The sequence below is a fragment of the Drosophila kikkawai genome, chromosome 3R (genome assembly GCF_030179895.1).
Source record: "Drosophila kikkawai strain 14028-0561.14 chromosome 3R, DkikHiC1v2, whole genome shotgun sequence".
In the NCBI taxonomy this organism is placed as follows: domain Eukaryota; kingdom Metazoa; phylum Arthropoda; class Insecta; order Diptera; family Drosophilidae; genus Drosophila; species Drosophila kikkawai.
Genome location: NC_091731.1, coordinates 18,951,641 through 18,964,069, shown reverse-complemented (window position 1 = coordinate 18,964,069; position 12,429 = coordinate 18,951,641). Strand labels below are relative to the sequence as shown.

At 45.1% G+C, this 12,429-nt stretch overlaps 1 protein-coding gene across 1 annotated transcript; it reads left to right on the top strand.

The window, feature by feature from the left end:
* Positions 1 to 1,687: 1,687 nt before the first annotated feature.
* LOC108075458 (uncharacterized) lies at positions 1,688 to 9,416 on the top strand. Its single transcript, XM_017167911.3, is given in 6 exon segments — positions 1,688 to 2,362; positions 4,762 to 5,010; positions 5,606 to 5,783; positions 6,025 to 6,131; positions 8,756 to 8,833; positions 8,897 to 9,416. Coding segments are annotated over 6 exon segments (1,350 nt in total). The 5' UTR covers positions 1,688 to 1,762; the 3' UTR covers positions 9,035 to 9,416.
* The last annotated feature ends 3,013 nt before the right edge of the window (positions 9,417 to 12,429 follow it).

The following is a 12,429-nucleotide window of genomic DNA, read 5'->3' as shown; positions in this document are numbered from 1 at the left end:
GCCCTTAGCCCTCGGCTTAGCCCTTATATATGGCCCTAATATTATGTACATCCATCTAGTTATGTACGGACTGCCACTGACATTCATTGGCTGAGAGTGGGGATAAAACGGAGAACGGAAGAGCTCGTAAATAAACTTTGGCAAGCTGCTTGCAACGGCTGCGTATGCAAAACATCTTCAAAATTGACTTTAATGATTTTGCCCTTTGCATTTTATTATGTGTTTATTATGCTAACAATGTGCCGAAAGTTTTCCGGGGGAGGCGATGCGAAGGATGTGGTTAAATATTTGCAGCTGCAGCAGCCTCGGCCAAAGGCGTAGGCCAGGGGGGCTGACTGGTATAGTTTGCAGATTTCTATAGTTTATCTTGACTTACTTGGAATAATTAATGGGCTTGCTCGGAAGAAACAGGCAATAATTTCGTAGGATTATTTTAAAATTTAAATGAATAAACAATAACGAGTTTCGAGGTTCCTATTAAATTTAAATGCAATATTCGTTTCATCAAGTTAAAGTGTAATTCCCTTTAAGAATATACCATTTTCCCCCTATCATTTCATCTTAAATCATTTCAATATCAAAATTGCCTGGGATATCAGATTCCTTGCGCTTAAGTTCCACCCTGACCCTTCCGGCAATTGTGTTCCTTTCATCTTCTAAAAGCCTCATCGTTTTCATCCCCTTGACCAGAGGTCACTCATACGCCCCATTGTCCGGCCAACGTCGTCCTGCATCCTGGCATCTTGTCCAGCATGTGTTTATCAATATGAAAGGTATGCGAGGCGAGGCCAAGTCAGGCCGAGTCAATTAGTTGTCTCTTACTTCGGCTGGCAGGCGAGCGGATTCTCCTGGCAGACAAATCCACGGCCTGGAGATGATTCGGGGACGGAGCTCGGAGAGCGAACCACTCCAATCTAGCACACTCAATGACAGCTGCAGCTCTGTGTGAGCAAACTGTAGCCACATTATTTTCATTATGCCATTGTGTCTACCTCCTTGGCCTTTACCTTCGTTTTTGATGTTCCTTGGGACGGGAGATTTGGAGGCGGTGGCTGGACAATATTTCTGCTGCCAGCAGACATTTGCATTTCATTTTTCGACAGCAAAAATATTTTTACAGCCAAACACATGCACACACGTGGACAACAAACAGGAAACGGGTAAGGGGTTGGTTTATATGGGCATTGCAAATAGTTAGACGACTTCCTTTTGTCTTTTGTCTGTGACCCGAGGGCGCAGCCAGCCGGGCCGGACCCCTCCCTCCCCGGGAGATGCCGATGCCTCCGTCTGCGCCGGTCCATCTGTCATTTTAAGTGGCTTATTCATATGCAAGTGGCTTCCGGGGCTAAGCATATTCAAGTGTTTTAGTGGCTCGTGTACATGACCGAGCATTATCATTAAGTGCTTATAGGCAGGACTCCCATCCCTGCCGGGCGGGTGGGTGAACAATGACTGCTATTAACGCAAATTGATATGCCGGCCCTCCGATATGAACCTCCTTTGCTTGACCCACACCTGTGTCAGGCGTTGGGGAGTGCCGGTCTTAATGGCCGCCGGAAGTTGCTGAAACTGTATTACGCATACGCAGTGTGGCTCTTGACAAATGAAACCCCATCAATTTTCCAACTCCCTCTGAATGGAAAGTGCTTTTAATTTAATTATTTGAATTATTTTTTACCTTTACTGATTTTATTAACAACATGTAATTCTTTCCTATTTACTCTCTCCCTCAGAGTATTCCGCTTCCCCCCTTGCCGCTGCTATGAAGGCAACGTCCAGCAGCTCCTGCAGCAGTGCCGCCAGCAGCTGCAATCTTCCGGAGCCCCTGGCGGCCGCTGCCTCTGCCACTCCGTTTGCCACTACATCGGCCAGTGGGGCGAGCACATCTACCTCGAAGTCCCATCGCCTGAACAAGGTGTCGTTCGCTCCGCTGGACCTTCCCGTGCCCAGTGCAGCCACGTGATACGCGAATGCCAGCGGTGGCACCACCATGCCGCACCACAACATCGTCTGCGAGTGGCTGCGCACCATTGGGCTTGGCCACTACGGGGAGAGCTTCCTGGACAATGGTTACGATGAGCTGGAGATCTGCAAGCAGATTGGCGAGATCGATCTGGACGCCATCGGGGTGGACAACCCCAGCCACCGGGGCAAGCTGCTCAAGAGTGTGCGCATGCTGCGCGAGAAGGGCGCCGCCATCGTGTATGTGCTCATCAACGATCCCAAGGCGCTGAGCAGCAGCAACGAGATCCTGGCCTCCGACTGTGATACGCCGGTGACCATGAAGGAGCTGGAGGCGGTGATGAAGCGTCACCTAGAGGCCGATGGAATACGGCTTACAGCGCATCCTTACTCCACGCCGGTGAGTGCAAGTTCTCAAGAATTTCTTTTTACCCGAAACTTTTAGTTCAGAGATTCAGAGAAATTTTACTAGAAATAATGAACTCTGAGTGAAATGTTTTAAATGTTTCCTTTAACTTTTATTTAATGGAAACCTTTTTTCTGCTTTTCGCAACATTAAGTTAGCATTCGCGGGCAAACTCTCCCAACTGTGCCAGCCACTAACCAGGCGATTGCTCTTATCTATGGTCATTTTGTTTAGGACTGTGGCAATTTGCATGCTGCCACCACAGGAGACAGGACGTGAGCCAAAGGGGTTGCACGATGGTGGGGATGCAACGTGTGACAGTCGTTCGGGGAGCTGGAGCTGCCGCTGTGTGCGCTCTAATGTGAAATTAACACGATTTTAATTTAGTTAAACCGAGTGGCCAACCAGCGAGGCCCCGCTGGGCCACCTCAGTTCCGCCGCCGCCGCCGTCGTCCTGCCGCTTCTCTACCCTTTTGTTTATTTTATTATATGCATGTTGGTCCCTGGCCGGGAAAATGATTTTGCATTGCGTTAATTTTGTTTATTTTTGCGCGTATTTTTTGGTCACTGCTGCTGGCTTAGAGATAAAGCCGTGCATTGTGGTTATGCTGTGGGAAAAGAGGCTGAGGGGGCACCATTAAATGATCGCCCAAAATGCCAGGCCATCAAATTGGAACTGCCAGCAGAGGATCCAGTGTTGAATATATAAATATGGCTGGCACTGTGGGTACAAATAAGTAAAGTTTATAACTTCCAAAATGAAAAATAATATTTTTAAGGGAACTATAATCTTTGTTTTAAATTTTAGTCATACTTTTATTTTCATGGACAGAGTACAAAATATTTTAGCCTATTTCTCTTAGGGTAATACCACTGTTTCGGCATGAAAGAACTGCATATTGAAAGGCACTTGGCAGCCTCGTTTGCGGTGATGACTTCTGCCGCCTTTGTCCACATTTTGTTGGGCTTTTGCATCCGAAAACATGTCAGTGGTTCAGGGCCGCCTGCATTCCGCCAAAGAAATGCAATCCAATGCAATGCAAATATCTGCCGAGCTATATCTCTTTTAAAGCCATTTCTAGGGACAGGGACGGAGGTGTGTGTGGGCGTGGCAGCCGTGCCTAGTGAGCACGAATATGCGGAGTGTTGATGGTTTGCCAGACACACGTCAGATGTGTCGATGCAGGCTGTTTAGTATGCAGATCCCGATGCTTCTGCTGAGAGCTGTGAGAAAATTGAACAACGAAATTTTCTACTACATTTTGTTGACTTGAAATATGGCTAAGTGGATCCTCGGCACATGAAATATTTTGCTTTCTTTCGGTGTATTTTCTGACGCCTGTTTTAGACCCTTTCCAGTCACAAATAGCAGACTTCATCATAGTCCTGTCATGAACTCCTGCTGCTTTGCATTCTAATTAGCACCAATTGCTGCATTTTTCTCTTGCAGTTTATGACTCAGTACTTGGCATAGTTTGTGCCCTGAGATGTGATTAAATATTTACGATTGTTGCCTTTGCGGTGCGAATCGAGATGGAGCTTTAATGGAATTGAATCAAAGACGAAAGCAAAGAAGGGTGCCTGCAAAGGGAATGACTGCAGGTTAGACAGAGGACTTGTTGGCTTCTGGGCCATCCCTCTCACCCTCTGCCTCGTCGCGCTGTCTGGGCCAACTTCAACTAATTGCACTTTGCGCTGATGAGACAGACATCCCTCTGGGTGTGTGCAAGGGGCTGTGTGTCTAACTGACTGACAGCTGCAGACAAGTTGCATTTCAGCACAAATGTTTGCATGTGCATTACATGAATGCGACGCTAAATGAATTTGCCAAGCTCAAGGGTCTGCGGGGGCTCTAGTTCTGCGGACTCGAGTCGAGTTGAGTCGCGTCGAGTTGAGGATGCAGGTGCAGATACGGATACGGATGCAGACGCGGATGCGGATGCAGACGCAGATGGAGCAGCACAAAGGAGCACGATGCTGCCGCTTCAGTGACCGCTTTGAATGTCAAACAGGACACATTTAAGTGGCAGCCTCACGCTAATTACCGGAAGATATTAACACTTGTGCGTCTACCTGGCTAACTCTGCCCCGCCTTGCTTGCCGTGGGAAGCTGCTTTTGACCCTGGCCTCAGTGGATTGCAGCTCCAAGACTTCTTGGCAGGATCTTAGCTGCCTTCCTGTGCGTAAATCTCCCCCTCACCTACTTAACACACAGAATGTGGGTCTGTGAGTGCGTAAACGAGAGTGAATGAATTTGAAATTAGCCAGAACAAGACCATGTTAGGCATCTCCTTTAATTTATAATTATTTTTTTAATTGGTTATTGTTTTCACCAGAATTAAATAATTGCTTCGTTCTCAGAATTATTATGATTAATTTCCTAATCTTCATAGGAGGGCAAAAGAGGCTACCTGGAGGGCCTGGCCGCCCATTACAGCAAGCAGATCAACATGCCCTACGAGGACGTGCTGGACGCCATTGAGCAGGTACGCCTGTCCAAGTGGAAGGAGCGCCACGTGCGCATCTCCACGGGCCACACGCTCACCCGCCGGCTGGCCGGACCGAGCTCCAGCGGATTGGTCGGCTCCTCGGTGATGCCGACCAGCCACAGTCAGCCATTGTATGTGCCCGGCAAGTACTTGGTAAGTGGATGCGGCGACCTCTGACCTCTGGCTGGCTTTTACGGCCGGAGAGGCTTTTACGACCTCCAGCTAATCAGACTCTAATTCATTTTCGTTACGTTTACGTTACATTTCGTTTATTATGCAGGCTCATGTGAGCGTTTTTATGTGTGTGCTTACACAGAGAGAAATTTATTGGGGCTACAGTTACTACTTAGTTATGCTTAGGTTAGGTTTTTTAAGGCCGTGTGATTTAATGTGATTATAGTATTGCTAGCAACCTTTAATTTATCATCGCCAAGGTAAAAGTCCTTTATGTTTGCAGTTAAAGTTTAAATTGGAGAATTTCTTAAAGATTACAGGAAATGGATATGGGACTTTCCAAGTTAAACTTTATTCATTTCCTACATTTACCCCCTTTAAAATAATATAAATCACTAAACAAAACACCACAAAATACGTACTTTGTTACATTTTGAACATTTTTTATTACCTAAAGCAACATAAGAATATTTTTTAACCCAAAATAGAGCGCTTTCCTTTCTTCCTGAGAACACGAAAAAAGCAAGCACTCATTAAACAAATATCTAATATTGTTTTTCCCGGCCACGTGCAGCCCTCCAGCTGCCTGTCGAACCGCGAGGAGAACGAGATCTACAGCTACACGCAAAACGATTTGGCCAATAGGATGGCCCGCAATGCCATCGACTCGAAGTCGGCTCTGAATCTGAACGGGATGCAGCACAGCTATCCGGGAGCGCGCACCAATTTCTTTTACGACTTCTCGGCAACAGGTGAGGAGCATGGGGCTAAGAGCGGCCAAAACCGACGTGGTTAGAGACAGTTTGTCGGCTGTTTGGCTTTTATGGCTTTTAATTCAATTAAATTGGTTTGCGCTTAAACTTTGACTGTCTGGTTAATCAAATGTTTGTCTGTTTGATTCTCGGTTTGATTGTTCGTCTCGCATCTGTATCTGTACATTTACCTGTACCTCTATCTGGATCTGGATCTGATTGGCTGAACGTAACTCTGCAGAGGGCCGGAATAAGCATAAGCAGCGAAGAACGGTCTTTGCCAGGTTCCTGCACGGTCTCCGGCAGAGCGGCGATGAGCTGAACGCCACGGAGGGAATGCAACTGAAGGTGAGTCGGAGGTCGCAAATTGGGTGCCACTTGGAGCGGATGTGGACCTTTTATTGGCAAACCATTTTGTGTGTGACTGTCACTACCGGTTTCGCAACAATTTTTATTGCCTTTAAGGCTTTTTGGGTTGTGTTTGTATGTGGTTGGGTTCATAAAAAAAGACTTTTACCAAGCCTGAGGATAAGAGAAATTAAAGAAAAGGTCGGAAAAGCCGAGAAAATAAGCTAGCCCAAAACGGCAACCAATAATTACCAAATGTTAATGACATTTGTGGGTTTAGTCATGACAAAGAGGGAGTTGTATTCATTGGAAAAAGAATTTGAATTAATGTTTATACATTTCATTTATAGTTATAGATATATATAATTAGAAAAATAGAGATAAATTCGAATACAAGGAAGACCAATTAAGTTTTCAAAATTTATTTTAAGGTAGTGATAATAGCAAGACTTTATACAATTCCATTTATACCTTTGCCTGACCCCGAATTCTGTTAATAAAACTAGTCAGCCTGTCTGACATTCGAGTTCAGCGCCATATAGTCGCAGACATTTTCATTAGCTGAGCATTTGACACTCACTGGAGCTGCCTCGGAATTATGAAAATAGAAAGAGTTTTCGCATTTTGGTCGCAGTTTAATTTCCCGTTCCCTAATTCAAACTGGAGGAAAGCCCTACCTCTCGCTCTCTCTCCCTGTGGAAAGCCATGAAAAGTTCCATAATTTGGAGGCAACTTCAAAGCATTTCCTTGCCGCATTCAAAACAAAACAAAAACTTTGCCAATGCCCGCCGACCACAGCTCTGTTTAATGTCGAATTTTTGCCAAGGACAAGTTTGTTCTCGGGAAGCCGAGGAGCGACTCTGGGACTACTTATAAAATTAAATTAAAATATAAAAACCGCGTAAACCTACAAATAACAACGATGGCCGCAGCAGCAGCAACAACAACAGCAGTAACTAGAAAAGTTCGCGTTTGGGGGAAAATTTGGTGGGCGGGGCGCTGGAAAACTTTATCAAGGCTAAGCCGATAAAAGGCAATTACCGTTAATTGCGTTGACTTGCGACGGACGAACGGCGGGCCAGACCAGACAATGACAACACACAGCCGTAGCAAAGAGCACAGCGGGCTGGAGGAGTCAGGGGTCGGGTCTCGGGAGTCGGTAGTTCGTAGTCGTGGTCCAGGCACAAGGACATGTGCCGGATGCAAATGGCAGACTCCGAGATATGAACTGTCAATGGGGGAGAAAGCGGAGGCGGTGGTGGTGCCAGGTCCAAGTACCAGACACAAATGCAATGCAAAGCGGGTTGCTGTATGTACTCGAAGAAAATTTCAAAGTAATTTATTTTTAAATTGCTAAAGCTTAAATAATAAGGAACTACAGATCCTACTCTGGGCAATTTTGTCTTTGTCAATTAGCCAAAAGTTCAATACGAAAAGCAGCATAAATATTTTAACATCTTACGTTTCTAAACAAAAAACTAGTTTACCTTGAATTTCATTAAATAAATCCTTTTTTTTCCGAGTGCACCGAAAAACCGAAAACTGGGGGATCACAGAGGCAGGAATATGGGAGTGAGAACGCCAATCGCATTGTGAAGGGGCGTTGTCGAGGAGGACCTGAGGAGCACGTTCCTGCTACTCCACGTTTCCCTGGTCATTTGCACCTTGGCGCTATTCGGCTTTGCTGCGGTTGTTATTCCGGATGTGGGAGGTGGACCTGGACCTGGAGATGGAGGCATCTGTCAGAGCTACCTACCTATACACGATTGTCCTTTTTCCGTTCGCATTTGTTTTTATTATTTCAGGCGTGCCAAAGTGTTTTGTTTTGTGTGTCCATGGCCGTGCACTTTTCCATTTCCCTCAGATTTCCTTGTTTTCCTTTTTTTATTTTGGGTTTTCCGTGTATTTTTTGGGGTCCTCTTTGGTCCGGCGAGAGTTTATAACTTTTCGTGTTTTACGGTTGTTGTCCGGTTTTTCTTTTGTGCGCACCGTGTGCCCGCGTGCCCGCTCCTTCGCCGGCTGTTCATTTAATATTTAAGCACAATTTGCCGCTACCGAGAACCCGACGGCTGCAGATTGTCGTCCACTCCGGCTTTTGCCGGCTCCAGTTGCGAGTTTTGCGGTCAATTTTGAAAATGACTTGGGCTAAGCACTGGCGACAATTGTGCTCCGTGTTGGGGACAACTTCTTTTGTGTGTGCGGCGTGTCCTCTGGCACTCATTACCTTTCTTCGGCTCCAGCTCCAGCTTCAGCTCCTCTGCACCAGTCAAAGGTCACCCGGAGAGCGTGTGGTGCTCCTACTCCTAAGCTTGTCCCGGGCTACGGTTCTCATTATGCGGTCTGCTACGGAAATGCCGGGATCTCCCCGCTTAGGGGACCCTCTGGCACTGTTGGCCTTTCATTACACTCATTCGGCAGTCCGCCGCTTTTCATTTGGCATTTCCATTTCCATCCCAAAGTCCTGGCTGTTGCGGTTGTTGTTTTGAGGTGTCGATTTGTTGGGTCTGGCTCGAGTTAATGAAGTAATCATGGGTGGGCGCAATATGGCCGAGATGGAGTGGCAGTCTGGCCAAGACTTGAATTTATTCCACCTTCGAGTATACTATTTTTGTTTTATTTTGCAGACCAACGAGCGCCTGAGGAACTGCAGCACGATGAAGCGACCGGAGCCCCACCAGGATTTCGAGAAGACCATACAGAGAGTAAATATGAGATAATTGGGTATAATTATTAAAGGATAGCTATTAAACTGTATTTCCTTGCAGCTCAAGACACAGAAGGCGGCCCAGAAGAAGCCGGCCAGCGCTCCCCTGGAGATGGCCCTGCACGAGCGTAACAAGGGGGAGGTGGCTCACACGCATGTGAACGAGATTCCATTGAACAACTACACGAAGCATCCCTAGGACACGGCCCTGGGCAGCGCAGCTGCTTAGAGCCAGGATCGCCATACAGTCACACTCAAACTTACATAATTCAATCGTTGAATCAATCATTCTTCTCAATCAGGTGATACGCAATGTTAAGAGGGAGACGGGATCATAATCATAATAGGATGAGGCTAAATAGGAAAGGAAATACAGCAGGACAACGAAACATTTTTCAAGCACTCACAAACTTAACGATAGGACGAGAACTAGGCATAGGAATAATATCTGCAGGCGTTGAGTTTAACTTACCCTTAGGACTAATTGATATACCCTACCTGATCAGCACCTGAACCCACTGTATAGACACCTGACCATTAATGAACAGTAAGCCTAGTCTAAGCAGCACTACCGCCCTCACCTAAGCCACTGCCATAGGCGACACAGAGAGAAACATCTACAGTCTTGGTTTATTTTTGCAAAGGAAAATATGCACAGAACATGATCCCTAATAATATTGAAGTATAAGAAAGATTATTTCATACAGTCTTATTTAATTATTTGCCATAATTTTATTAAGACTATTACTGTATCTCTCTTTTTTCTCTTTCATTATTTATAATTATTTCCAGCTAAGTATTATGTTCTTTTTAACAAATTACCTTTAAAACTACATCAAGTCTAGATCATAATCCAATTTTGAACAAGTTTCTCTCTGTGTATACACACCTCCAACCCCATCCAACCAGATTCAATCTCGAAATGCTCTTGCCCGAAGTCCATCGGCAATTATTTGGACACCCCGAGAAAGCCGCCGCAGAGGCAACAGCAGCAACAGTCTGCGAATGCATCGACAACTGGCCGGGGGGAGAATGTTGACAAAACGCAAAAATCCAACAAGCTTAACGCTAAATCAACACGCACACTCGCACACAGTTGCAGGCTGGCAAACTTGCTCTAACCGCAGACGTTGCACAGACTCACCGACACACGGACAGACAGGATACGGATTCGGCTCCGGCATTTCCGTTTCAACTTGGCACTGCATCGATTTTGGTCTATGGTTTTTCGGGGCCTGCAGCTGCGGGCCAACCTGGAGTTGGAGCTAAGGCCAGAGCCGGAGCTGTAGACGGAATGGCTGTGGCGGTGGCAATGGTAGTGCACTGGATGCTCTGCCATTTGCCTTTTTTGCATTTTAATTGCATGTTGCGCCCGAAAGTATGCAACTTGTCCAGCCCACATGTGCGTGCGTAGCTGTGCGACTATGTTTTTGCAATGTGTGTGGTGTGCGTGTGTGGACAGTGATGGGAAATGTTAGATAGTACTACTTGCATTATCCACAAGAATAAAGAAAAATATATAAGGACACTTTGAGATGCTACAGGAATCACTAGGGGTCTTAGAACCTCTAAAGAAAGGAGTCGAAAATTGAGTTTCATAATTTTACTTCGTAAAGAATACAAATTTACACTAAATTTGAAACCTGAAAGAAGAAGTTTTAAAAAGCCTAGTGGGCTATAAATCACCCTGGCATAATTTGTCTATTTTATAAAGATAGCTTCTTCCTTTTATAAAATTGTAAAATATTAATTTTTCATTACATATTTCTTTAAACTGTTTTATTAATCAGTTCTTAAAAATTACCACCTTATTTGCTTTCCCAATCAACCATTAAGTTAAGGAATCTTAGAATATACCCCGTGTACTCTGGACAATACAAGGATACCAACTTTCCCATCACTGTTTTGTGACAGCAAAGGCGATTTGCATTTTTGAGCCAGCCAAAGGCATTCGAAATTCGTTTTTAATTTTGTTTGCTCTCCGGCCGAAAGGCATCCCAATGGTCGATGGCCATTTGCTCGCGGTTGTGTCTTTGCGATTCCCCCCTCTGCTGCGTGAAAGAGACATCCGGGAAAAGTTCAGGGCATTTCGGGGATGCAGCTGCGTTTATTATTAAATGTCTGCGGCGCCGCGTTGAGCTGCCAGAAAATTGAAACATTTAGCGGCTACGTGAGAGTGCGTTTGCCAAGGGATCGGCGGCCATTTTGAGGCCCGTTTCCGGTTCCGTCTGTCGCCGAAACTGCAATTAGCTTAAGCACTTGTTTCCCCCCGGCCCCCATCCTTCCGCCACCCCACAAAACTCGCCGAAAAGTTTCAAGAGCTGCCATGGCAGCGATTTAATATTTTATGGAATTTTTTGTTCGATTTGCTTCGAGCGTGCGTTAACGTGCAATTAACTCTGCCAGGCCTCGATGATCGTTTTATTTAAATTTAATTAAATGCAGCACAGCACAGGGAGTCCGGCCAACCAGCCAGCAATCAGCAACCAGCAACCAGCCACCAGCCACCAGCAACCAGCAATAGTGAAAAATAGTATAGACAAACAAACAAACAAATGCAAACAGTGAAAAAAGGTGAAATTAAATATAGGCAAAGTGAAAACAAAGCAACAAACTCTGGACGGGCAGTCGAGTGTAAAATTGTGCGCCAGCTTAATATACATATAATTGTTAAACTACCAATACATAGGCATATAATACGGATACCGATACATATAGAGACAGCTACCCACACAGAGGCACGCATCCAGTCAAATGGCCAAAAACAATGAGAGCAATCAGCCGAAATAGACCGGCAATTAAAGCGTAAACTGTAAAATACAAAGTCAAACTCTACCCGGCACGCTCGCTTTAATTTGGACAAATAATAAAAACTGATTGAGAAGTGCACACAGATCCACATATGGTAACCTAACAATAATAATAATATTAATAATAGCCATGGCATTGCTGCCAATCAGGCGAGGGCATCCATTGGGCGAGGTGTCCAGGACAATTAATTTATGCGTAAGCGCAATCATAATTTAAATTAGGACGGCCCGACTGAGCCGTAAATCAATAGGCAGACTTATTGACACAGATCCGGGACGGGGCAATCGGAGGAGATGACATGGTGGTTTACATGGCCAGGAGCACACACACTCACTGGGCCACAACAAATCACAATAAAGGGAGTCTGCAATCTGAGAGTCACAAGACGTCCGGAGACCGACAGGCATATATGGTAGGGTTATATATTTATTAGTTTGCTATCGATATTCAAAAATATAGGCCAACAAATATATATACACGCTATATATACCGGACATTTAGCCACATACGAATATTTACAATAAAATTTCAATCTACATACGTAAGTGTTTAAGCAAAAGGCCAAAGCATTTCAAATGCAAATGGAACACGGCAACAAAAAACAGGCAAAATGTACGCAAATTGATTGCTAAATAAATAAATAAAAAATATTTATGAGAATAGAGGACGCGTGAGAGCGTGTCAGAATTACCCGACTTTATGCATACATAGTGAATATATTTACAGACGCATATGTATAGTTATATTTATATGTATACACACACCCCTAGCATGTAAAGTGTT